The sequence below is a fragment of the Dendrobates tinctorius genome, unplaced genomic scaffold (assembly GCF_039654945.1).
Source record: "Dendrobates tinctorius isolate UK_male_01 unplaced genomic scaffold, ASM3965494v1 ptg000075l, whole genome shotgun sequence".
Classification (NCBI taxonomy): domain Eukaryota; kingdom Metazoa; phylum Chordata; class Amphibia; order Anura; family Dendrobatidae; genus Dendrobates; species Dendrobates tinctorius.
Genome location: NW_027361743.1, coordinates 31,517,355 through 31,545,097, shown reverse-complemented (window position 1 = coordinate 31,545,097; position 27,743 = coordinate 31,517,355). Strand labels below are relative to the sequence as shown.

The window sequence follows — 27,743 nt, the reverse complement described above, 5'->3', positions numbered from 1 at the left end:
TTTGTGGTGGTTGTGGATGAGGTTCTTTATTTTCTCAGATGGTAAAGCTGCCCACTCTTGGCAAAAAGCCTCCAGTTCCTGTAAACTCCTGCGCTGTCTAGCATGAACTGCGCACTTGAGATCTCCCCAGAGTGGCTCAAATGATATTGAGGTCAGGAGACTGAGATGGCCAATCCAGAACCTTCACTTTGTTCTGCTGTAGCCAATGACAGGTCGACTTGGCCTTGAGTTTTGGACTGTTATGTTGGAAAGTCCCAAGTACGTCCCATGCGCAGCTTCTGGGCTGATTGCAAATTTGCCTCTGGTATTTGCTGATAACGTGCTGCATTCATCTTTCCTTCAACTTTGACCAGGTTTCCTGTGCCTTTGTAGCTCACACATCCCCAAAACAGTGATCCACCTCCATGCTTTACAGTAGGAATGGTGTTCCTTTCATCATAGGCCTTGCTGACCTCTCTCCACATGTAATATTTATGGCCAAAAAGGTTCAATTTTGGTTTTATCACTCCAAATGACCTTGTTCCAGTAGTTTTGAGGCTAGTCTGTGCCGTTTTGTGTATTGTAGGCGAGATACTTTGTAGCATTTGCACAGTAATGGCTCTCTGGCGACTCAACCATGCAGTCCATGTGTCTTCAAGTGCCTCCTTATTGCGCATCTTGAAACAGCCACACCGATAGTTTTCAAAGAGTCCAGTATTTCAGCTGATGTTATTTGTGGGGGGTTTTCTTTGCATCCCAAACAGTTTTTCTGGCAGATGTGGATGAAATGCTTGTAGGTCTACCTGACCGTGATTTTGTTTTTACAGAGCCCCTGGTTTTCCATTTGTTAATCACAGTTTGAACACTGCTGACTGGCACTATCAGTTCTTTGGATATCTTTTTGTATCCCTATCCTGTTTTCTACAGTTCAGATACCTTTTCCCGTAGATCCATTGACAATTATTTTGCTTTCCCCATGACTCACAATCCAAAAACCATCAGTGGCTGGATGAAAGAGTGTCTGGATCCCAGAATCTCACTCCGCTTTTATGCACACCCACTGATTACAAGCAAACAGGCCAGAGGTGAGGATGTTACCTTTAGTAGCCATTCAAACCCATTTGTGTCAACTTCTGTGCACATTATCTGGCCAAAATCACCAGGGTATGTAAACTTTTGATCAGTGTCATTTGGATGTTTTGTGTTGTCATTATGATTAATAAAAAAAAAAAAAAAAACACCGTTTGACAAAAAATAGCTTCACTCAACCACTAACCATGAGTGGAGAAAAAGTTTGTACCAAAAAAAAAAAAAACAGATAAAAGGAATGTATATAGAAAACTTGTGAAAGTATATTCCCTTAAGGGAATACATGTTCACAAGGAGAAAAAGTTTTGGCGTTGTTCATATTCTCTGGGGGGGGGAAAAAAAAAAAAAAAAAAAAAAAAAAAGCGGCCAAGAAAGCAAAAAGTCTTAGTTACTTACCACTAACTGTATTTTTCAGAGCCCATGTCAGCACCACCGAGAGAGGGGATATGCCTTCCAGGAACAGGAAGCCTACAGCTACACCCCCCAAGTTTAATGGCAGAAAATTATGTACAATCACTTTAATGATAATTTTTCTTCACACGTGAACCTTATAAGAGGAAGAAGTGCACACCCAAGTAAAGAGGGAGTGAATCTAAGGGTGCTGTCATGGGCTCCAAAAAAAATACTGTTAACGGTAAGCAACAAAGACTTTATTCGTTCTTCCATGACAGCACTGAGAGAATTACAGAGTAATAACTACTTAGTGCTGTGAGCACAACCTCCATCTGTGGACGGTCAGGCCCTCAGACCATCCGCATGGGGTGGATGAGCTGCACTCATGCTACCACAAGTGTGAAAGCACATCCAACATTCAAAAGTGACCAAAACATCAGCCAGAAAGCATTGGTACTGAGATGTGGTCCCCACCTGCAGAACCACTCCTTTGAGGGTGTCTTGATAATTGCCAATAATTTCCATCTGCACAACAGCATGTGAAATTGATTGTCAGTGTTGCTTCCTAAGTGGAGTGTTTGATTTCACAGAAGTTTGATTTACTTGGAGTTATATTCTATTTAAGTGTTCACTTTTTGAGCAGTGTATTTGGTCAATGGAGACTTCTGACCTCTCCGCCCACAAGGTTGCCTTGATCGAGTGGAATGTGCCCTCAGCCTCTCAGGTGCCGGCCTGCCACTTGGCGAGTATGCCAGCGAAATAGCCTCCATAATCCATTTAGCTAATGTGCTCCTTGACATGAAGACCCTTCCTGGTGCCTTGAAAGGAGACAAACAAAGCAGTCCTTTTTCCAGGAGTCAGTAACTGAAGTACTCTAGGACACATCTTCTAACATTTAGGGTGTGGAGCTTCATGTTTCTGGTTGGCGAGGAGAGATGGAAGAACCATCTCCTGTGTTCTGTGAAAACAGAAAGCTACCTTAGCTAATACTCTAGATCAGGCTTAAGTGTTACCCTGTCATCATGGAAGTGCGTATGGGGGAAGCCTAGACAGTGCTTGGATGTCACTCACTCTCCGTGCTGACATCAGTGTCACTAAAAAGCCACTCTGAGGGAGGAGTATTTTTACTGAGGCCGATGAAATGGGCTCGTGGCCAAAGAGGGCTCCCAGGGCTGATACTTTTACCTTAAGGGTACTGGTGGAGAGACCCATGTCTAGACCTTTCTGGAGGAACAAGGATTTGGGTTATTGGAACCCCTTCTCCAGCCTTAACTCCTGTAGGAGTTTTTTTCCAGGTCCTGGCATAGATCCTGGCCGTATTTTCTTTTCTGCTTTTAAGAAGGGCATTTACTAAGTTCAGAGAAAAACCTCTATTAGTAACGGCTAGAGTTGAGAAACTTTGGTCGGATCGGGTTTCATGAAACAAAATTTGTTTCAGATGAAACTGATCCGACTAGGGCAAAAAAAAAGTCAGAGTTCGTCCGAAACCCGACCACAATGCAAGTCAATGGGGAAGAAAAAAAAAAAAAAAAAAGTCGGCATTGAGCGGATGACATTCATCCACTCAATGCCAAATTTTATTCCCCATTGACTTGCATTGGGGTCGGGTTTCGGACGAAACTCCCGACTTTTTTTGCCCTAGTCGGAGAAGTTTCATCTGAAAGTTTCGTGAAACCTGATCCGACCAAAGTCGCTCAACTCTAGTAACGACCGTTCAAACTCCACGTCGTCAGCCGAAGGCCAGCCACCCGAGGATGGTAGACTGGGCCCTGGGATAGGAGATCTGAAACGTCTGGCAGCTCCCAAGGATCGGACACCAACCATTAATTCCATGGTGCTGTACATGAGAAGTGGTTACATACAAATTACAGATATCACTTACACTAAACAAACTAACAATGACAGACTGATACAGAGGGGAGAGAGGACCCTGCCCTTCCAGGTTTACATGCTACAGGATGTGGGGAAGGAGACCGTAGGTTGGTGGGTTGCAGCAGTTCCGGCGTTGGTTGAGGTGATATCTCCGGTAGTGGTGGAGAAGGAGGTAGCGGGGTAATTACAGGCTATAAGCTTTCTTGAAGAGGTGGGTTTTCAGGTTCCGTCTGAAGGATCCAAATGTGGTTGATAGTCGGACTTGTTGGGGCAAAGAATTCCAGAGGACAGGAACATGGTCCTGAAGCATGAGAACCATGCCCTCCTCGGCCAAAAGGGAGCGATTACTATTGCTCTTGCCTTGTCCTTTCTGATTTTCCTCACTACTAGGAGGTAGCAGAGAAGTGAGGGAAAGCGTAGGCCAGACTGAAGTCCCATTTTAGGAGGAAGGCGTCCACTGCCAGCAGGTTCTCTGGGGTCCAGTGAACAGAACAGTCTCACTTTCCTGTTCTTTTTGGTGGCGAAGAGATCCACATCCGGCTGACCCCACATTCGCACAGTCAGGTTGAAAATGGCAGTTTTTAGAGACCATTCCCCTGGTCTCAGATGGTTGTGGCTTAAAAAGTCAGCTGTGGCATTGTCTTTTCCTCTTACGTGAAGAGCTGTCAAAGATAGAAAATGTTGTTCTGCAAATTGGAATAGGTGTTCTGTTACTCCCATCAGAGGTGTGGAACAAGTCCCTCCCTGGTGCTTGATATAAGCCACTGCGACCTGATTGTCAGAACTAGCACGTGATCACCCTGCAGAGATCAGAGGTGTTTTACTGCCCACTCTACTGCAGTTCCTTCCGGTTACAAGATGCCTCTCTCATGACGTTCCCATAGGCCCATACACACGAGCCCCCCCCCCCCCCCCCCAACCTGTAGGAATTGCAGCTGTGGTGACTACTCGGATTATATTATACTCCCAGGGCACCCCTCTGGATAGGTTCCTCTGATCAGACCACAATTCAAGGGATTTTACAGTGGTTCGGACAAGGTCAGCTGACCCTCTAAATGACCACCAAGAATTCTATCATTCAACAAAACATCCCCTTGTAGAAGTCTCCTATGAAATTGAGCCCACCAGACTGCAGGGATGCAGGATGAGAGAGAGCCCAACAGGGAAATAGCTTTCCTGAGGGACACGGTGGGGTTGTTAGAGGCGTTTTGGACACGATAACAGGCGAATTAACTTCTCTGGCGGTAGACGACACTAATGACCGAGTCTAAAATTAGGCCCAAAAACTGCTGTACCCTCAGGGGCTGTTACCGTGATTTTTTGGTATTTAGTATCCACCCTAAATGTTCCAGGATGGACATTGCTCTTTGTAGCTGCCCCAAACAATAAGGAAGTCGAGGTAGGGAATAACAAGGATATCAGATTCATGAAGGTGGGACATTGGCCTTGCGGTTGCCCCTCATGTATTCACGAAGGTTGTAGCCGAGGCAAAGGGAAGGGCGCAATATTGGAAGTGCCAAACTGATCCTCCTAAGGAAACTGCCACTAAGGAAACACTGATGGGCTACATGTATTACAAGGAATTTATTGAGGGCCTTTAGGTTAACTATGGTCCTGAAGGAACTGTCTGGTTTTCGTACCAGAAATAGAGGAGAGTAGAAACCTCTACCCCAGTTTCTGGTACTTCCACTAGAACCCTTTTATGACCTAGTTCATAGATTTCCAATTCCAGGGCAGCCTGTTCTAAAGAAGAGGATCTGCGGGGAGTAGCCTTGAAGCTATTCTGGGGTACGCATGAGAAGTCCAACTGAAGCCCTGATAGACTTAAAATCCAGTTGCTGTTAGAGATTCAGGACCAGGCCGGGTAAAAGGAAGCCAGTCTACCTCCAATGGGTACCACTAGTCATTGGGAGGCTTTCTTATGCTCCCGGGTCAAGCCTCCAAACATAAATCCCATACCTTTTCTCTTAATTTCATCCCATTTAGCTCGCTCTCTGGAAGGCCTCCTACGATAAAAACCTTTTCCTTCTGAAAGGGCGTCTGTTGGAAGGGGGTCGGCAAACTGGGGAACTTCTTATCCCCTGCTTTTTCTAAAAGTTCATCCAAGACTGGACCAAACAGGTACTCTCCTTCACAAGGGATGGAGCAGAGACAGGATCTGGCCTGAATATCCCCTGGCCAACACTTCAACCACAGTGCCCTTTGAGCTGCGTTGGGACAGTCCTGAGGCTCTCCTTACTGAATCTGCCAAAGCTTCAGCTAGAAAAGCTGCAGCCCCCTGAATTATTGGCAAGGCATTCAGGATGGATTTTCTCGGAGCTCCGTCTCTTAGCTGGGATTCTAGTTGATCTAGCCAGACCACCATGGATCTGGCTGTACAAGTAGAAGCTACCGCTGGTTTTAGGGAGCCAGCTGACATTTCCCCATGTCCCTTTAAGGAAGGTGTCTGCTCATTTGTCTAGGGGGTCTTTCATGGAACCCAGGTCCTCAAAGGGTATGGAAGATTTTTTTTTTTTTTTTTTTTTTTTATTAAAGGCCTTAGCTACAGCTTTGGGGCCTTATCCCATCTATCTACAGAGGGATCCTCAAAAGGGTACCTCCGTTTGAAAGCTGGAGGGCAAGGAGCCCCTTTTTTCCACTCCGTTTATCAGGTTCTGAATTTTACTATTCAGCAAGAAAGACCTGCGTTTCTTTGGATCTAACCCATCAAACATCAGGTCCTGCACTGAGCGTTTCGGCTTAGCTTCCACTATCCTCATAGTGGAACTGACTTTTTACCAATTTGTCCATACGGTCTAGGGGAAAGTAGAACTGGCTAGAGTCTTCCTCTGAAGATGAAGACTTTAGCTGGTTTCCACGGGGTCTCTCCAGAGAAGCAGGCTTCGGAGACTGCAGCTGCTGGTCCTCCTGCTGCTCTACGGGAGCTTCCGATGTATCCATTTTGAGAATGGATCCGAAGCAGCTCTCAGGACCTTCTCATGCCCCATTCCCCAGATATCTGGGACAGCACACCTCCCCACCCCCAGAATCCCCGGCCACCACCACGCACCGGCAGTATACCGGGGAAAAAAGCCGTCCAGCACCCAGAACGGCCTCCCAGGCCCTGCCCCTCCCCCACCCCCAATGAGGCCGCAGGAAAGGACGCCCTAGTGACGTCACTGGTTGAGCCCCCGACCTGCCCCCCCCCACCACATCACCTGGCTCCCCGATGTCACTGGAACCGGAAACGCCGGGGTACAGGAAGGAGCCGACGGATCCTTCAGGAGTGTTACTTAGGCCTGTTTCACACTTCCGTTTTTGTGTCCGCCAAACGGATCAGTTTCCGTTTTTTTGACGGAAACTGATGCAAACGGATCCGTTTTTTTAAAAACGGATCCGTTTTTTTGACGGATCCGCGGTAACCGCTAATGGAAGTCTATGGGACAAAAAAACGGATCCTGAAAAAAATGGCGGATCCGTTTTTTTACGGAAACCAACGGATTTTGACGGATTTGAAAAAACGGAAGTGTGAAACAGGCCTTACCTTCCAGCACGGGCCCTCCGGAGGCGGAAAATCCTCCACCTGCCCTGCTCACTGTCGTGGAATCCTCCCTGGACCCACCATGGTGCTTCTAGGGACCCCGCACTGGTCGAGGTAGAACTTCCTGGGTCCTGATGACTCCTCCAGGATATTTGTAGGAACCCAGTCCTCCAGGAACAGGAAACCAACTGATGTGTAGGAGAGGTGCCGCCCTTTTGTATCTGTAGCTTTCCTGTTCCTGAAGGGTGGATCCCTTCTCTCAGTGGTGCAGTCATGGGCGATCGAATAAATTCTGCCGGGGTATGTAAACTTTTGAGCACAACTGTAGGTAGTAATCATGTGGTAGGACGATAAAACTTAAGGCAAGACAAGAACCTGTTAGCCATCAGGCTAGGAAATTATACAAAGTGCTTTGTAATTGTTAACATAACCAACTCCTAGGAAACGTGTCACTAATATAAGTCAATACAGTTTGTTATTTGAGCAATCTTAGGTTTTCATATATAAAAATACAGGGCTTATAACTTTGGTTTACCCACAAAAAGAAGAAGAGTGGTCTTATGTAATGTTGTCCCCCCCCCCACTCACTGAAACTGGAGGGTTTCTATGCAGTAAGAAATGGGGAACTCACAAAAAGTTCTACTTCCCTTTTGAAGTTTCCATACAAAAGGCATGATTTACACTTAGGAAATAAGTTAGGGCGGCTAGATTAGATCTAATCTCCTGTGTAGTGCCTTATAGAATATGCACATGGTGCTTCTATACACTACTATGAATACACAGCTGTCAGACAATACAAAAACTGCTACCAGCGCCATAGACTACAGTGTTAAAACTACAGCTCAAATGCTGTACATTCACTGTCAGAATTGTGAGAAGGACAAATGGAGAGTGAAACACCTGACAACTTTAACCACTGAAATGATAGTTACAATGTTAGAGAGGTGTCAGCCTTACAAGATTAGATTTTTCAGGTCAGAGGAATAGTTGATGTTCACAAGTTCCATCGCTTTTTGCAAGTTTTCCCGTTGGATTCCAGCCAAAGAATTGCAAGATAACGCCAACACAACTTTCCCAAGGGAGATCAGATCTGCTTGCTGAAAGCAAGAAATAAAAGTGATAAAAAGCAGTTCACAAGACAGCCAATGCAAAGTCTTACATGGGGATCATTCACATGAATGGAAGAGCAGGAGACAGTCTCGGCCAACATATTGCACATTATTGAAAGGAGACTGTCACATTTCTTATATCTCATATAGAAAGTGGCTTCACACGAGTAGCTACACTATAGGGGTTATCCCATAAACACACATCTGTCCACAGGTAAGAAATGCAAGTAATGGTGATTGGCTGCTGAAACACTGATCTCAGGGAAGAGCCCCAAAGTTTCCTGCATGAATTACGGTGGATTTTGTTGCTCATTAAAAGTTTATAGGAATTTTAGACCTTGACCTCAGTAGGGTCACCCATGCTCCGCAAAGCTTCATTCACACAGGGAACGGTTGGGTCCCCTTTGAGATGAGGGCTTCAGCAGTCGACCCCCCAGTGATCATCCATATATCCTGTGATTAGGTGAATAATCCTGTTTATGGAAAATCTTTTTAATGCTATGGAGGGGAAACAGTTTCTGCAAGGGTCCCAGCTGTGTCAAACCGTTAATATTGTTAATGGGACCCCCCCCCCCCCCCTTCACAAAAACAGTGACCAATATGGAAACTAAAGGCATTATATCTTCACTAAGCTTAATCATTTTACTAGACGTCAGTTCCCTATAGGACACAGAAATCCAAAATATGACTAAATGGAGATATTATAAAAGAGGCAATGCTGACTGCAACAGGCTGAACAATGGCGTCACAAACAACTTGCTAGGGGAGTGTCAGTGTTGAGAAATTTGCCCAAATTATCTGATGTGTTCATTTATCCAAGGGCTGATCAGATACTATATATGAGCAGGCTTTTCACACATGTTTTGAATTTGACGTCTAGTGACAACTGGGCAGAGCTGTGGTTACAGAGGCAAACATTGGACAGCAGAAACGCACCTAGTGTATTAGGAAAAGTGGTGCCTGGCTCATTAGATGGTGGTCCCAAGCACGGCTTTTAGTAAAGGAATATACAGCAATAATCAGCATGCAAATAAAGCTTTATTAGTTTATTCACTGAGCTAACAGGGTAATGCGTCTGTATTAGGCAGTATAGGAATATAGATCTATAGAGCGAGGTGTACAGTTAGGAGAGAAGGACTAGCAGACATTTATGGTGTAGAATGAACTCACCTGGTATTGAGGCATTAGCGCTACAGGATTACTCTGACTGCCATCGTAGGTTAAAACATCAAAAATTCCAACACAGTTGACATGCAGCCTAAAAACAACAATGCACAAAAAAATTACTTTATCAGTGAATCCACTCTCAGATATGGAGATGGAGAAGTCCCTCATCAATATATAATTATATCAGAATAAATGACGCTGTATGAGGATAGGTGGGTGGGATTCCCATTTTCTTGTATGGGAAACAGTCACTGAAAGCAGCACGCACAAGTACTTGTGGTTGTCCCATTGGAGTGGGGGGCCCACATTTATGGGGAATCATGTGAATGACAAATGTGCAAGATGAAATGACTCCTTTAATTGAAGGATTTGGCGCTAAATGAAGATTATAGATACCTGGTTTTCCCTGTGATCAGGATCTTCGTTGGATCCATTACACGACACGCTAGACCTGCGGTGTGGATGGTTCGCAGTGCTGAGCTTAGCTGGACGATGTAGGCCCAAATAAGAGACTCTGGTAACAACCCGGCATGTTGACGGGGTAAAGGACCATCGTGTTGGCCTAGAACGAAACACATAAAATCTCAGATTATTTTTTTTTTTTTTTAAAGAAAAAAAAAAAGAGCAAAGTTTAATTGAGATGTGAAAGTTTCACTGTAAAGGTAGTTTTGTGTAGTGACGCATGGAGTGAAATGGTCTACAAGGCTGCAGTTTACCGGGGCAAGAGTGAACCAGAGCATTGAGTAGCAAGTGTGAGGACATCATTTACATTCATGACATTCTCCCCTTCATAAGCTCCTGAGGATGGATAATGGAGAGACTCAAACTTAGCACTAAGCGGTCACTGCAGACCCCCTGTAATGTCAAACACCTAGAACACCCAAGTGACATTTCCATGGACTTTACCCTTGTGTAATGCTTCCTTGGTGATGGTCATACATGACCTACATCTCATGGCGATCAGCATGGTGGGAAAAGGAGACGATAGTCTACACTCGCCCAAAGTTTCCAGGACACTACAGTTTGCAGCTAGACACAATGAGCATCTCACAAAACAATTATATTAAGCAACTGAATAGGAACGGATGTGAGTGATCACCTATTTCACAGCATAGTACAGCTTAACCCAAAATGTAAAGAACTGGTCATCAGTCATCCTTACCCCATTTTCTTTTAGAAAAATAACCATCTGAACTGGGCTCATTAAAATGCCGGCTCATCATGGTCTCTGCTCCAGCATGGAAGTCATAGGCAAAAACCAAGGCTGAAAAGGGAAAGGGGAGAAAAATAATGCCACCCGTGATTAAAAGGTCAAGAGATTGTACAGAGCTGAATATTCAAGTAAACTCAGAAGTGCGCAGAATAAGGGTTACATATGCCCACAGTGTTACTAGCATTTGGACAGCGCATTGTTGCTGCGTTGTACAGTACTGGCCCAGTGGATGGATTAATAGACATCCATGCCCACTGCTTTACTCTACGCAACCTCCTTACAGTGCATTTTTCCCAACACGCAGCACGTCAACTTCTCTTTGCGGGTACGCTGAAGTCTTCTGTACGTTTTACAGACATCACTGAGGCCGGAAAAGCGGCTGCTCAAAGTCGATGGAGCCTCGCTCTAAGGGTCCATAGCCTTTGATCTAGTTAATCGAGGACCATAGTGGGACTGTCAGATCTGGGAAATTTGCTTTCTTAGGAACTTTGTGAATGAGGGATTGTTTTGTCTCCATTTGTGGACTACAGCGGACCTGCGTTTTCTTCGTTTTCTTTTAACCCTTTGTGACAGAGCAGATTTTGACCTTAATGACTAGGCCAAATTTTACAATTCTGTCGCTATGTGTAACTCTGGAACACATCGGATCCTGTTTTTTCACGACATTGTACTTCATGTTAGTGATAAACACACAAGTCGTGAAAATATTGAAAATTTGACAATGTAAAAACATTTGTAATTTTCAAGCTTCACCATTATGCCCTTAACCAGATATTTAGTAATGTCATAATTAAATCAGCACAAATTTTTTTTTTTTTTTTTTTTTTTAGGACTAGCGATTTCTCATTTTTACAACAATCTGTAGGGAAAAGAAAAATTAAAATAGTCTGACTAAGGGGATGAAAAACTATTTATTGGCTTTTGATCACTGTTAGGGTCTTGTCTGATCATAAAGCAGAGAAAAAAAAAAAAAAAAACTGCTGTTGCCGGACAGCAAATCTTGCAATCCCCCCAGAGAAGATGATGGGGAATGGAGCGGGAGGAGTCTTGTGAACATCATGTCAGTAGAGACTTAGTAGCGGGCAGTTTTTTTTTTTTGGAGAACGGAAAATCCAAACGTGATAATATTCTCCAGGGTCTTAACTACCCCAGTATCTCAGACTGTCACACTGTGGAGGTCACTATAGCCCTATTCCCGATTGAGTTTTAAAAACAGCAATGAGGGAAGGCGGCCCCTTAACAGTTGCAGTTTTAATGTGTTGGTGGTCGCGAAGGGGTTAAATAAACTATGTTTACTTGGCTAGTAATGGGGGTGTCTGAGACACCTCTCCATTACAAACAGGGCTTTATACCAGCCGACATTCAAGCAAAGAGCCATTACCCATGAACAGGCTAATTTTTGTTAGTTTCTCAAAAAAAAAAAAAAAAAAAAAAAAAAGGCCTCCTTGTTTACCAGACAGACATTTTTGGGGCAGTTCCCGCTTGAGAATAAGAAAAGAATTAAAAAGTCCCCCCCACCCATATTTACATTCATAAAAGCATCGCGTGTCCCACATGCATGTACAGACATCAACCATATAACTTACAATGCTCGCCAAATGCTTTGGTTGTAAACATTTCTCGTAAGCTAACGATATTGGAGTGCTGGACTTTTTTCCATGTGTCAACCAAAGACATGCATTTTGTGTTCACCAGACGAAAGCCTGCAATATGGAGGGGAAGAAAAAAACCTAGCTCAGTGACACGGAAACACTAAGGCTAATTTCACATTAGCGTTTTTTTCACAGCGCATCGTGCGCAATAGAAATGCATGCAAAAAACGCATCATGCGTTTTTGCATGGGTTTACGTTTATGCACAATTGTTCTCTAGGGGGTTAAAACCAGTGTCTACACATTTTTACGCCAAAACCGCATGCGCACGAAAATACAGACTAACGCATGTTCATGCGCACGCCTGCATTCCCATAGACTAAAGCGTTTTGTCGCATTCCGTGTGCATGCGTTTTGACGCCTTTCAGCGGACCCAAAAACGCAACAGGTTGTGTCTGGCGTGCCTAGACGCACACCTTGAAAAGCACATGCGCACGAAAACGCATACGAACGCATGCAAACGCAAGACCATGCGCACACCATAGGTACGCATGACGCATAGAAAAATAAACGCTAATGTGAAACCAGCCTAACTTGCAGTTATTTACTACTGGATTTAAGTCTTTCCCCATAAACCTGAAAATGTTCCTTCTGGCCCCCCCCCAGAATGTTTGCTGTGATATCTGTAGCTGCCAGAAGTCATGGTTTCTACCCATGACCATTCATAGGTACTGACCCCACAGTAGGGCTCACCGTGGACTCTCTTCAGACAGTACGTCAGATCATCTTTGCCATTTACAGCTTTGTAGCACGAAGTGATGTATCCGAAGTTACTGGACTTGTGGATTCTGTTGGGAGGAGGAAGTGGTTCCAGAGGAAAGAGGCTGTGGTAGCTATCAACCTCTGTAGGTACAGCTAAAAAAAAAAAAAAAAAAAAAAAAAAAAAGGGACCACAGCTTAGTCCACCAGTAGGTTTTAGGTGCATACAAGTCAAAATAAAGATGGAGAGGTGTGTTGGGAGACTTTAAATACAAGGGAATAGTCTAGGAAAAACTCAGGCTGTGTGCCCATGTCACGTTAAGAGTTTTTGCTGCTTTTTTTCTGCAGCGGAAACACTTAAAAATGCTAATAAAAAAAAAAAAAAAAAAAAACACATCCCATGCAATCCTGTGGGATTCCGCAGTTCAGTTGCTGTGCCCATGCTGCGGAATCGCATCGTGGTAAAATCTGCAGCATGTCCATTATTTGCGGAATCGTGGAGATTCTGCCGCCATAGGATTGCATTGAAACGCTCACTTTACGCATGTGGCTATGCCCACCATGCATAAAGTGAGCGCTTCATATGCGGATTGTACCCAGGATCTGGAGGAGAGGAGACTCCCCTCCATGCCCTGGGTACCATATTCCTGAAAAAAAAAAAAAAAAAACACCACACAATTAAAATAAAAAAAATATAGTGATATACTCACCCTCTGATGGCCCCCAGAATCCTCCAGCCTATCAGCCACGCTGCCAGCATCTTCCAGTACCAGGGATGCATTGCACAAATCATCCCACATGACGTCACGGTCGCATGACCGCTCGTCATCTGAGGTGATTCTCGCAATGCTTCCCTGGGAACGGAGCTTGCCGGCAGTGTCGCTGTGGGCCAGGGGCTGACAGAAGGTGAGTATATCCCCATTTTTTTTTTTTTACATCCTATCTTTTACTATTGATGCTGCATAGGCAGTATCAGTAGTAAAAAATTGGTCACACTTGTCAAGCACTATGCTTGACAAGTGTGACCAACCTGTCAATCACTTTCCAAGCGATGCTACAAATCGCTTGGAAAGCGCAAGCATTCCGCAAGCTAAAAACGCTTGTGTTTTGTGGGAAAACACATGCAATTTCCGCGGCAGGGACTTGCAGAAATGCTGCAGACATTTCCGCAGCATTTCTGAGGTGTGGACACGTAGCCTCAATCTACTGCAAAAATGTAAGCAAGACAACAAATTTATAAAAAAAAAAAAAAAAAAGCAGTAGAGTACAAGAGGAATTTTGTAAAAAGCAGGATACTTACCTGGCATATCTGCTTGGTCAATCTGTGCCATTGTTATCAAATGTCGGTTGATCAGTTCCTAGTAGTTACAGGAAAAACAAAAAAAAAAACAAAAAAAAAAAAACAAACAAGAAAAGCAGTAAACATTAGACAGCATGTAAGAAAAGTATTCTCTAAACATAACATGTAGTTGTCTTGAATAGTAGAGGTTTCATAGTTGTGCTGACATTGTGGTGGCTGGGTCTTCAGCATTGCTGTTTGGTCTCACCCCAAATTATTAAAGACGTATTCCCATCTCTTCAGCAAATACCTCCAATTCGCAAAAAGAAAAAAAAAAAACAAACACTACTACATTTGTGTTTTTCCTCATATGCAGGACCTTAGGTATCCAACAAGTCAACTCACTATATCAGTGGTTGTAACCATGTATACCCAAGGTCCTGCAATGCCTACACATGAGGTAAGAGACAAATCAGAAGAACTAGACTACATTTCTAATTGGAGGCACTTGTGAATATTATACCTACTACACATTGAGATAGGATCTTGGAGATGGGAAGACTCCTTTAAACAGCCTTCAGTTTGATCTTGAGCCATGGCAACTTGACGAATGACCACTTTGTAGGAAGATAGAACTTGTACAAGCCTAGATAGGTCCACCAGAGTCTCCTCCGCTGTTATCTGGATAGTATCAAGCCATCGGGTTGCTGGTCTTCCTTGTCACAGCCTCAATCCTGCTTCTAGCTGTGCTGAAATGTGCAGGCCATAAAGGATACAGTCTGCAGATTAACATACCCATAACAGGATTTTTAAGTTGCTTACCGTAAAAACTGTTTCTCGGAGCCTTCATTGGGGGACACAGAGACCATGGGTGTATGCTGCTGCCACTAGGAGGCTGACACTATGCACAAAAAAGGTTAGCTCCTCCTCCGCAGTGTACACCCCACCGACCGGCAGGGAATTCCTCAGTTAGTGAGAAAGCAGTAGGAGAAGCAACAGAATAGATTGAAAAACAGAACAGACAACTCAACTGTAAATAACCAACAAACATAAGGACAGGAGTTGTAGAACTTGGGAGGGTGCTGTGTCCCCCAATGAAGGCTCCGAGAAACAGATTTTACGGTAAGCAACTTAAAAATCCTGTTTTCTCGTTCGCCTTATTGGGGGACACAGAGACCATGGGACGTCCCAAAGCAGTCCCTGGGGTGGGAAACAAACTTCCATCAGGCCAGCGGACTCACCACCGCCGCCTGCAGAATCCTTCTACCTAGGCTGGCGTCCGCCGAAGCGTAGGTGTGGACTCTGCAGCATTTCACAAACGTGTGAACCGATGAGCAGGATGCAGCTTTGCAAAGCTGCAGCACAGAAGCTCTGTGGCGTACCGCCCAGGAGGCACCCACTGCCCGAGTAGAGTGGGCCCTGATCCCGGAGGGGCTCCGCGACGCTTAACTCGGTAGGCTTCCAAAATTGCCGATTTGATCCAGCGAGCAACAGTGGCCTTTGACGCCGGGAGACCCTTCCGCGCCCCGTCTGGAATAACGAAAAGCGACTGTCTTTCGGAAGGGAGTCGTCCTAGACAGATAGACCCTTATCGCCCTAACCAGATCCAGCTTGTTGAAGGACCGCTCTCGGGAATGAGCGGGACTCGGACAGAAGGACGGCAGAACGATCTCCTCCTTGAGGTGAAACAAAGACACCACCTTTGGATGGAAAGAGGGCGGAGGCTGTAGAACCACCTTATCATGGTGAAGTACCAGGAAGGGAGATTGGCAAGAAAGAGCTGCCAATTCCGACACGCGCCGGACGGAAGTGATGGCCACCAGAAAGGCTACCTTCCAAGAAAGGAGAGAAAGGGAAATATCTCTGATAGGTTCAAAGGGAGGACCTTGCAGAACCCCTAGAACCAGATTAAGGTCCCATGGATCCACGGGCGCCCGGTACGGCGGAACCGTGTGAGCCACGCCCTGAAGAAAGGTCTTGACCTGAGGACAGGAAGCCAATGTCTTTTGAAACAAAATGGACAGTGCCGAAACCTGACCTTTCAAGGAACGGAGGGCAAGCCCCGCATCCAGTCCTGCCTGAAGAAACGCTAGGATTGAAGGGAGCGTAAAAGACATGGGCGCGAAGCCATAGGACTCACACCAAGTGAAATAGGCCTTCCAAGTACAGTAGTAGATCTTGGAAGAAGATGGCTTTCTGGCTCGGATCATGGCCTGAATTACTTGGTTGGAAAATCCTGCTTGTTTCAAAACCTCGGTCTCAACAGCAACGCCGTTAAAATGAGCGGCCGAGAATTGGGGTGGCAAATCGGACCTTGAGACAGCAGATCTGTTCTGTCTGGAAGCTTCCAGGGGGCGTCCGCGAGAAGGTTGACAATGTCCACGAACCAAGACCTTCTGGGCCAATTCAGGGCAAGGAGAATGACTGGAATTCCTTCTGCCTTGATCTTCAACAGCTTGGGCAGAAGAGGCAGGGGAGGGAACAGGTAGGGGAGTTCGAACTGCGACCAAGGAACGGCCAGAGTGTCGGCGCCCACTGCCAGAGTGTCTCGAGACCTGGAAACAAACTGTGGGACTTTCCTGTTGAGGCGAGACGCCAGGAGGTCTACGTCCGGGGTGCCCCACCGACGGAAGAGCAGAAGAAACACCTCCGGATGTAGGGACCACTCCCCCGCCGCGAGGCCCTCCCGGCTGAGAAAATCGGCGGCCCAGTTGTCTACACCGGGAATGTGTACCGCGGAGATTGTCGGAACGGAGATCTCCGCCCAAAGAAGAATCTTGGACACCTCCGCCAGAGCTGAGACACTCTGTGTCCCCCCTTGGCGGTTGACATACGCCACCGCTGTGGCATTGTCTGTCTGAATCCGGACAGGCAGTCCCTTGAGGAGTTTCTCCCAGTGAACGAGAGCCAGATGGATCGCTCGAATCTCTAGGACGTTGATCGGCAGAGCTGAATCCCGATCCGACCATCGGCCCTGAACCGTGAGGTTGCGGAACACTGCCCCCCAGCCGAGGAGACTGGCATCTGCTGTTACTATCTGCCAGTGAATGGGAAGAAAGGAACGACCCAATAGAATGAGAGGCGACGTCAACCACCAGTTGAGGGACCGCTTGATCCGGTATGAAAGATGAACAGGGCAATCCAGGGACAGAGGCGATCTGTTCCACCTCGACAGAATGGCCTGCAGGAGAGGTCTGGCGTGAAATTGGACAAAGGGAACTGCCTCTATCGCCGCCACCATCTTTCCCAGGACCCTCATGGCTTTACGGAGGGACGGGAGTCGTGTGATCTGCAGCGATCGTACTTCCTGCTGCAGGGAGAGAATCTTCTCTTGTGGGAGAAAGACCCTTGACCGACGAGTGTCGAACCGTAGGCCGCCTAGAAAGACCAGAGGTTGGGTAGGAATCAGAGAGGACTTTTTCCTGTTGATGATCCACCCGAAATTGGAAAGAGTGTCCAGGACGATTGACAAACTTTGGTGAGCCTGTTGAAATGAGGGAGCTTTGATCAGAATATCGTCGAGGTACGGGAAAAGAACGAGACCTCTGACCTTCAATGAAGCCAACAACGCAGCCATGATCTTAGTGAAGACTCTGGGAGCGGTGGCAAGACAGAAGGGCAGTGCGACGAACTGGTAGTGGTGCTGCCAAATCGTGAGACGCAGTAACTTCTGATGTCCGGAGAAAATTGGAACATGTAAATAGGCAGCTTGGATGTCTATTGAGCACATGAATTCCTGCTCCTCCATGGAAGCGATGACCGAGCGAAGCGACTCCATGCGGAAGTGGCGAAGGCGGACCCTCTTGTTGAGCGGCTTGAGAACCAAGAAAGGGTCGAAACTGACGCCTTAGTGGAGGACTGCGAGGCTTGGACTGAGGGAGGAGTGAACTCGTGCCTCCAGAGGCGTCCTTAATAATCTGGTCCGATTGGGACCCAAAGAGGCGCACCCCCTGAAAAGGCAGGTGAGGGACTTTTTAGAAGACAAGTCCGCTTGCCAGGCCTTTAGCCAAATTGTACGTCGAATTGCAACTACGTTGCTTGACGCCTGAACTGCGCAGGATGCGGCATCCAAGGAAGCGGAAAGAAGATAGACCCCCGCATGGAAGATCTGATTGGCGAGATCGGCCAAACGCTCCGGTTGCGCTTTATCCAAGATGCCCTGACGAAGGTAGTCTGCCCACGTGGCTATGGCCTTTGCTGCCCAGGAAGAAGCCAAGCTTGGACATACCGCCGCTGAAGCCGCTTCGAAGGCAGACTTCGCCAGGGATTCTATAATCCTGTCATTAGAATCCTTTAGGGACGCCACACCTGAAAGCGGGAGAACCGTATTATTGGAAAGCCTGGACACGGGCGGATCCACCGAGGGAGAAGCAGACCAGTTGTCCGTGAGCTCCTTAGCGAATGGATAGAGTACGCCGAGACGCTTTCCTCTTTGAAAGCGTCTGGTCGGATCCTCTCTTTCCCTGGTAAAAATCTTTCCAAACTCGGAATGGAACGGAAATACCCTGGAGGGAGTTTCTGCCCGTCTGAACGAAACCTCCTGATCTGAGGATTTCGCAGGGGAGTCAGCAATATCGAAGGTATGATGGATCGCTGCAATGAGGTTCTGCACTGTGAACTTCATGTTTGCGTCCTGGTCTGAATCCAGCTCTAAAATCCCCTCAGATGACCTGTCCGAAAGCGCTTCACCTGACTCGGGAGAGGAGGCCCGAGTGGGAGGCTGCTGAGAAGGGCTATGCGGTGAGATGGGGCGAGGAGAGTATTCCGGCTGGGTCTTTTGCGACTAACGCTGGCTGACTCAGATGGAATAACTTGGGACCTGCTTGGCCCTGCCGAAGAGTCCAGGGGCAACGTATCCAGAACGGTCACCAGGGACTGAGACACCTTGGTGAGGACTGCCACTGATTGAGATAGAGAGGAGGCCCAGCCAGGCGTGGGGGGGGTTCACCCTCACCTGGGGCAGTAGATGGCCCCTGGACGGCGTCAGGCTGAAGTTAGACATAGTGAAAAGCTGAGGTAGTGCCGGAAGGTTGGGGGACAGAGGGCGGAGAAGGGTCAGTCTGCAGTGCAGAGCTACTCACGGTCCGGTGTCCCCAGAAGCGATGCTCTGCGACCTGTGAGTGAATGCGGGTCAGAGCGAAATCCGGCCGACAGACCACCTGAGCGAAAAACCAGCTGGCAGATGGTGATATCCGGTGACGAGCTGTGAACGAAACCTCCTGTGTCCGGCTGACAGGCTGGGAAAATGGCGCCTGCCTGAGAAAGAGCGCGCGTCCAGGAGAGGAGGGAGGGCGGAGCACACCACAGGGTTAAAACTCTCTGCCCTCTGGCCAATAGCAGGCTGGGCAGGTGAAGGACAGGCGGTGGGAGGGTCTGGGAAGAGCGGGAGAGAAGCCCGCTTAGAAGAAAGGGGCGGGGGGCGTGGCCGCGACGCTGCGGTAGGCCCGAACTAAAGCCGGGGCCTAAATTAGTTGCGGCGGCCGCCTGTCAGCAGGGGGTCGGCGCGGAGGTCGGAAAAAGGACGCCGCCGCCGGAAGCCGCGTCCAAGGGAAGAAGGAGAGGAAGAGGCCCTGTACTCCCTGTCCCCAGAAAGGGGGGAGGGAAGGGGGGGAACACGGGGGCCAGCAATATCGAGCATGGTGTGCCTATGGGCGTAGGGCGACTGCGAGCGACCGCAGCGCCCGCTCCCTGTGCCATTGAAGAGGCGCACCCCCTGTCCGTCGGGAATGGGCAGCCAGGTAAATAAAAAAATCCATACTCACCCATCCCCGATCCGTTACCTGGGACTGAAGAACTCCTGCGTCTCATCCAACCGACAGGCTCTGGTAGGCGAGTGGGAGGGAGACTGGCGACAAGGACCCCTGGAGTCGCTGGCACGTCTTGGTGTCGGCGTCCGTCTGGCTGGTCCTGCCGCGGAGAACTGCAAGGATACGGGGTGGCAGTACACGCCGTACTCGCAGACTCCATGTGGGAGTACAGATGTGACTTTTCACTCTGTATCCCTCCGTAGAACCTGTAAAGGAACGACGCACGACGAGGTAGATATGGGTCTAATGAAAGACCCGTGTCCACCTCCTACTGACACTAAGCTAAACTAAGGAATTCCCTGCCGGTCGGTGGGGTGTACACTGCGGAGGAGGAGCTAACCTTTTTTGTGCATAGTGTCAGCCTCCTAGTGGCAGCAGCATACACCCATGGTCTCTGCGTCCCCCAATAAGGCGAACGAGAAAACAGGATTTGTAGCAGTCTGGGAAACATGGGTCGTAGTGCACACTACTGCAGCATTAGTATGAAGACTCTGCCACAATGGAATAATGGAGCCATGATGTTTGCCCACTTATCCCAATCTACAAAGAGTCACAGCTTCAAAACATATTAAAGAGTTGTTCACACTACGCCATTAGTGCCGAAAAACATTGCCTAGAGAGCAGTAACGTGAATGGAGCCCAAAGCCTAGTGAAGAGATTGGAGACAGCCATAAAAAAAAAAAAAAAAAAAAAAGCTGAATGGCTGTGGGCAACGGACCACACAACGATCAGTCGTAGCATGAGCGACAGAGTGGAATCTGGTCCATGTCAAACGTCTGTCACCCCTATAATTTGCAGACGAAACTGGACAGATTTTACAATGGCAGTTTCAATGATGCCCAACTTTGCAATTTTTTGGGTGCAATCGCTGTGACATTCTCCTGCTGGAGCAGCCGGTACCTGTCTGAGTTCATCCGCCATGAAGAAGGAAGGTGCATTTGCTTTGGGCTGCATGTAAGCAACATGAGGAGCAGTTGGAGGATAGAGGTGATAATTTGGAAAAACCTTTTGGGAAGAAAAGAGAACATGTTAGCAGGTCTAGATTTACCCTCCATGATTACTTCAGTTTTCTACATTCCTTGGATGACCGTGCTTTACCATTCCGGGAGGCGGCACAGGCGTGGTGTCCGTGTAGAAATAGGTTGTTCCACCAACAGTTTCTTTCTGGATAACCTGTCCTGCAGATGGGGGCTGAGAAACGGAGTTTGTCACTGGTGTTGAGGCACTGGTGGGCACCATGTAGGTGGCCGGGTTGGGTGTGTGGCTTCGCCGTCTTGGAGACGGGGAGGTGTGGGGTGTAATTTTAGGAGAATGAAGCGGGGAAGACCCAGCTGACAGAGACATCCCTTAGGGGAATGAAAAGAAAAAAAAAAAAAAAAAACAAAATTCAAAAGCAGCTAAAATCTTTATTATAAACATATTAACACCAAGCTTATTGAGTTACCATTTTAAACATTCCAGCTCCCAAGGTTTTCACCAGATAACCATCCTACAGACTAACGATAAAGGGGTTATTACTTACTGATCATGGGGGGGGCGCACAACCATTTAGATGAGTGGGAAGTTTTTAATCCCAGTTACAAAAAAAAAAACACCACACACGCGCTAGACACTGCCACATCTATTATTGCAGTCTTCTGATCCTTGTCCACTATCAGGCTATGTGCACACATAGCAGAAAATTTCGGCTTAAAAACCGGACTCCTTTCCCAGAAACCGTGCGATTTTTTTCTGCACGTTTTCCGTGCAGTTCCAGACCCATAGAAATGGCCAGAAATGCAGAAAAATCTGCGAAATTAATGAGCATGCTGCGTTTTTTTACCGTGGTTTTTTTCGCGGTAAAAAACGCATCAATATGCACAAAAAGTGCAAAATGCATAGAAATGAATGGGAAGCGCGGATTTATTGGCAAATCCACTAAAAAAACGCTGTGTGCACACAGCCTCACAGTGTCTGGTTGGTTAGCCAACACCTGCCTATAGATAGCAAGCACTAAGTACCAGATCCATAGGAGCAGGAATCTACCACACAAGACCCAAGGTGCACACGATGCAAAGAAACCTCAGAAACTGTAAAGGCCCCTTTACATTTAGCGATGCACCAGCGATCCCGACAACGATACGACCCGGTCAGGATCGCTGGTGCATCGCTAAATGGTCGCTAGTGAGCTGCCACACAGGCAGATCTCACAGCGATGTAGCAACGCGGCAGTGGTCATTACTTACCTTTGAGACGCGGCGAAACCAACGTCCTCGCGCCCGCACGTCGCTCGTCTGCGCCAGCAGGAAACGCCCGGTCGGAGGCAAGTATCACACATACCAATATCGCTAGCAATATCACTGCTGCGTCACAAAATCGGTTATGTGTGCTATGTGTAAAGGCCCCTTAAGACAGTGGCAGGATGCAAACTGCAAGGAGGAACAGTGTATACTGAACGCCACAACCAAGTAGCAGGAATTGTATACAGGAACTTCTGCACAGCATAAGCATATGGACAAAGTCCCCCGAAGTCCATGTGGGAGACCCTAGAGAGTGGTGGAGAATGAAAGGGCTAAAATCCTGTGGGACATAAGGGAATCTGTCACCCCTTTTTTCGTATATGAGCTGCCAGCACCAACATCAGGGCTTAACTACAGGATTCTGTAATGCTGTAGATAAGCCCCGATGTAACCTGGAAGAAGAAAAAAAAAAAAAAAAAAAAAAAAAAAAAAAGTTAGATTATACTCACCCCGACGTCCGATGGGTGTCGCAGTCTGGTCCGGCGTCTCCCATCTTCATACGATGTAGTCCTCTTTCCTTCCTGTCGTGGCTCCTGCGCAGGCGCACTGCTCTGCCCTGTTGAGGGCAGAGCAGATTACTGCATTCCGCAGTCACTGGGAGTGGTCCGGTGCACTGCAGTATTCTGCTCTGCCCTCAACAGGGCAGAGCAGTGCGCCTGCGCAGGAGCCACTACAGGAAGGAAAGAAGGACGGCATCGTATGAAGATGGGAGACACCGAACCCCGGGGTGAGTATAATTTAACTTTTTTCTTATCTTTCAGGTTACATCTGTGGCTTATCTACAGCATTACAGAATGCTGTAGATAAGCCCCTGATGTCGGTGCCGGCAGCTCAGTCGAAAAAAGGGTGACAGATTCCCTTCAAAGATTCAGACGGATAAGCAGGCGTTTGCTAACCAACCAGACATTGTGATAGACAGGGATCAGAAGACAGCAATGATAATAGATGTGGCAGTGCCAAGTGACCTCAACATCAGAAAGAAGGAATATGGGAAGCTGGAGAAATACCAGGGGTCTCAAAGGAGAGCTGGAGAAGATGTGGAAGGTGAAGGCAACAGCGATTCCAGTCATGATAGGGGGGGGGTCACTGCTCCAAGTGCTCCTAAGTTGGAAGAATAGCTACAACAGATCCCAGGAACAACATCTGAGCTCTGTCCAGAAAAGTGCAATGCTGGGAACAACTAAGATCCTGCGCAAAACCCTCAAACTCCCAGGCCTCTGGTAGAGGACCCAAGAATGAGAAAGGACAAAGACTACCCCAATTAAGGGGCGAGAAGGAAGTTTTTTTTTTTTTTTGTTTTTTTTTTTAATATAGGCATATACAGCTTTGGCAGAAATTAAAGGACCACTGCACAGTTAAAAAAAAAAAAAATTAATAAAAGAGAACAGCTTCTTTCCATGTCTGACAGCCATTCCATTGTCAGTTGAATTCCAACCAGAGGACACCTTGTTCTACTTAATGTTAAGGTGCTTCTGATTATGCGATCACCTGAAACAAACCTTTTTATCGAAGGAAAGTATAAAAACCCTGCTGTGGTGTTCAATTATCTTGCAATAGGACAAGCTGGATGGCAAAACAAGTGCTAGTAATATCCCAAAAGTAATAGGAATGAAAAAAAAAAAATAAATTAAAAAAAAACCCAGGGCTGTGGAGTCGGATTTGAAGTCAGAGCCCATTTTGTTGGAGTCGGAGCCATGGAAATTGAGGAGTTTGAGTCGGAGGTTTGACTTACCGATTGCACAGCCCTGCTTTCAACCATGTCAAAGGAGTTAAAAAGAAAAGTCTTGAGTGAGGAAAAGAAGGGCTAAATTCTGGCTTTACTAGCAGAGGGCTACAGTGAGCGTCATGTTGCCGTCACCCTTAAAATTTCTAAGACGCCAGTCCATTACAACAAGGTCAAGCAGCAGACAATGGAGACTGTCATCTTATTTGAATGTCACTCAGCAACCACAGGATGACATCAAGTGACCTACAAAAGGAATGGCAAATAGCAGCTGGGGTGCGGTGGATTGGAGTGCTCAGCAAGAACAGTTTGTAACATGTGCCTAGAGGCAGGGCTCAAGTCATGTAAAGCTAGGAAAAAAAAAAAAAAAAAAAAAAAATATATATATATAATATCCCCTTCATCAATGAGAAGCAAAAGGAGAGCCAGGCTGAAGTTTGCCAAAGACCATAGAGGACTGGAGTAAGGTAATCTTCTCTGATGAGTCTAGTTTTCAGCTTTGCCCAACACCTGGTCATCTAGTAGTTAGACAGAGACCTGGAGAGGCGTACAAGCCACAGTGTCTTGCACACACTTTGAAATTTGGTGGAGGATCGGTGATGATCTGGGGATGCTTCATCAAGGCTGGAATTGGACAGATTAATCTTTGCAAAGGACATATGAATCGAGCTGCATACAAGGTTATCATGGAAAAACAGTTGATTCCTTCTGCTCAGGCAATTTTCTCCAACTCCGCTGACTTTCCAGCAGGACAACACACCATGCCACACAGCTAGGTCAATCATTGTGTGGATGAAGGACCACCACATCAAATCCCTGTCATGGCCAGCCAAATCTCCAGACCTGAACCCCATTGAAAACCTCTGGAATGTTATCAAGAGGAAGATAGATGGTCACAGGCAATCAAAGAAGAACTGCTTACATTTTTGTACCAGGAATGGATAAAGTCACCCAAAAGCAGTGTGAAAGACTGGTGGAAAGCATGCCAAGACACATGAAAGCTGTGATCACAAATCATGGTTATTCCACAAAATATTGATTTCTGAACTCTTCCAGAGTTAAAACACTTCTCATTTTCTGAAAATACAAAATTTAGTGCTTGGAAATTCAAAGACATGTCAGTTTATAGAAGAGCAATTTACAGTTTCAAAAATATACCTATAAAGAGAAAAACCAGACTGAAAATTTTGCAGTGGTCTCTTAATTTTTGCCAGAGCTGTCTGTCTATACACACAGATGCCTGATCAACATGCCATTCATTCTCTATGGGCTGCCAGAAAAAGCTTCAGGCTCCGTTCACAAGGATGTCAACACTTCCCCCATAAGTCACGTGATCCCTTTGCCACAGGATATACAGTGGGTATGGAAATTTTTCAATGTTTTATTGCAGCCATTTGGTTAATGCAAAAAAGTTCACTTTTTTTCCCCCTCATTAAGGTACACTCTGCACCCCTCTTGACTGAAAAGGAAAAAAAAAAAAAATTTTTTGCAAGTTTATTAAAAAGAAAAACAAATATCACATGGTCATAAGTATTCAGACCCTTTGCTCAGTATTGAGTAGAAGCACTTTTTGAGCTAGTACAGTCATGAGTCTTCTTGGGAATGATGCAACAAGTTTTTCACACCTGGATTTGGGGATCCTCTGCCATTCTTCCTTGCAGATCCTCTCCAGTTCTGTCAGGCTGGATGGTGAATGTTGATGGACAGTCATTTTCAGGTCTCTCCAAAGATGCTCAATTGGGTGTAGGTCAGGGCTCTGGCTGGGCCAGTCAAGAATGGTCACAGTTGTTCTGAAGACTCCTTTGTTATTTTAGCTTTGTGCTTAGGCCTGTTTCCCACTTCCGTTTTTTCAAATCCGTCAAAATCCGTTGGTTTCCGTCAAAAAACGGATCCGCCATTTTTTTGCAGGATCCGTTTTTTTGTCCCATAGACTTCCATTAGTGGTTACCGCGGATCCGTCAAAAAAAGGATCCGTTTTTTTAAAAACGGATCCGTTTGCATCAGTTTCCGTCAAAAAAACGGAAACGGATCCGTTTGGCGGACACAAAAACGGAAGTGTGAAACAGGCCTTAGGGTCATTGTCTTGTTGGAAAGTGAACCTTCAGCCAAGTCTGAGGTCCAGAGCACTCTGGAAGAGGTTTGTATCCAGGATCTCTGTACTTGGCCGCATTCATGTTTCCTTCAATGGCAACCAGTCATCCTGTCCCTGCAGCTGAAAAACACCCCCATAGCATGATGCTGCCACCACCATGTTTCACTGTTTGGATTGTATTGGGTAGGTGATGAGCAGTGCCTGGTTTTCTCCACATAATTCTAAGCAGCATCACCAAAAAGTTCTCTTGTCTGATGAGATGAAGAGTCTTCATGTGTTTTTTTTAGCAAACTAAGCAGACTTTCATATGTTTTGCACTGAGGAGAGGCTTCTGTCGGGCTACTCTGCCATAAAGGCCCGACTGGTGGAGGGCTGCAGCGATAGTTGATTTTGTGGAACTTTCTCCCATCTCCCTCCTGCATCTGTGGAGCTCAGCCACAATGATCTTGGGGTTCTTCACCTCTCTTACCAAGGCTCTTCTCCCACGATTGCTCAGATTGGCTGGACGGCCAGGTCTAGGAAGACTTCTGGTGGTCCCAAACTTCTTCCATTTAAGGATTATGGAGGTCACTGTAGAAATTCTTTTGTAACCTTGGCCAGATCTGTGCCTTGCCACAATTCTGTCTCTGAGCTCATCGGCCAGTTCCTTTGACCTCCTGATTCTCATTTGGTCTGACATGCACTGTGAGGTCTTATATAGACAGGTGTGCGCCTTTACAAATCAAGTCCTATCAGTTTAATTAATCACAGCCGGACTCCAATGAAGGAGTAGAACCATCTCAAGGAGGATCACAAGGAAATGAACAGCATGTGACTTAAATATGAGTGAGCAAAGGGTCTGAATACTTATGACCATGCGATTTAAGTTTCTTTCAATAAATTTGCAAACATTTCCACATATTTGTTTTCAGTCAAGATGGGGTGCAGAGGGTGCATTGAAGGAAAAAAAAAAAAAGTGAACTTTTTTTGCATTTACCAAATGGCTGCAATGAAACAAAGTGAAAAATTTTAAGGGGTCCGAATACTTTCTGTACCCACTGTATATGGACTCCAATAACAATGGCGATAAGTACTGTACACCAGTTGTATTCACAACAAGCTTGATAGACAATAGGAAAGCAAATATGAATCCAGCCTGTGTCATAGAACACTATTGACAGTCACATCACCCACTGTCCTATTCTAGGCCATCATAATATGCCGTCCATGTAAAACTACCTGGTCATGTCTAGGCAAATCCACCACTTCAGGTACATGGGTGTGATATGAATGAGCAGCCAGATGAACACAAGCGGAAAGTTCACAGGTTACGCTGAATGATCACCGCCAAACCATGCCCCAGATACTGAGACAGCAGTGCCAGCTCCATAGGCTTGTTTTTATTAGAGTGGAAACTTTCGATGAAATGTTTGCACTCTGTTCCATCCAATGATTAGCAGTGGTAGTTTTAGGGCATACAGAAACTACATTAAGTACGCAGATGGTGCGGTGATACTAGCCCCGGGGGACTTCAGCACAGCTGTAGCAGTGCAGGCATCACCAACAACTAACCTGGAGCTTTAAGGGTTTTAAAGCCAATAAAAAAAATAATAGTTTCCCGATAGACACTATTAATAAATAGAGCCTCAGATATGGGAGTGCAATGCGTTAGAGTACTCTGCTGACCTCTACAGCTTATAAACAGGTACTACACAGAATCAGATCAATAACCTGTTAAGCTTTTAACACTTAAAGGGGTATTTCAGTAGCTAGAAGCCATCACCGATCCACAGGATTGGAGATAAGTTTTAGAATGGTGGTGGGAATGTGACCACATGGACCCCCAATGAGTGGCAGAATAGGACACCATCCTCCATGGGGTTGCTGGAAAG

General features: G+C 46.4%; 1 protein-coding gene across 1 annotated transcript in view; it reads right to left on the bottom strand.

Annotated features, from left to right (window-relative positions):
* PAN3 (poly(A) specific ribonuclease subunit PAN3) overlaps window positions 1-27,743 on the bottom strand; it is a 68,560-nt gene that overhangs the window by 19,030 nt on the left and 21,787 nt on the right. Inside the window, exons 6-14 of the mRNA XM_073583147.1 lie at window positions 20,877-21,124; window positions 20,679-20,783; window positions 13,993-14,050; window positions 12,687-12,848; window positions 11,929-12,045; window positions 10,292-10,393; window positions 9,526-9,691; window positions 9,133-9,220; window positions 7,811-7,950 (exon numbers count right to left, since the gene is read on the bottom strand). Of these exons, the coding sequence (XP_073439248.1) occupies window positions 7,811-7,950; window positions 9,133-9,220; window positions 9,526-9,691; window positions 10,292-10,393; window positions 11,929-12,045; window positions 12,687-12,848; window positions 13,993-14,050; window positions 20,679-20,783; window positions 20,877-21,124 (1,186 nt within the window). The remainder of the gene's footprint in view (window positions 1-7,810; window positions 7,951-9,132; window positions 9,221-9,525; window positions 9,692-10,291; window positions 10,394-11,928; window positions 12,046-12,686; window positions 12,849-13,992; window positions 14,051-20,678; window positions 20,784-20,876; window positions 21,125-27,743) is intronic.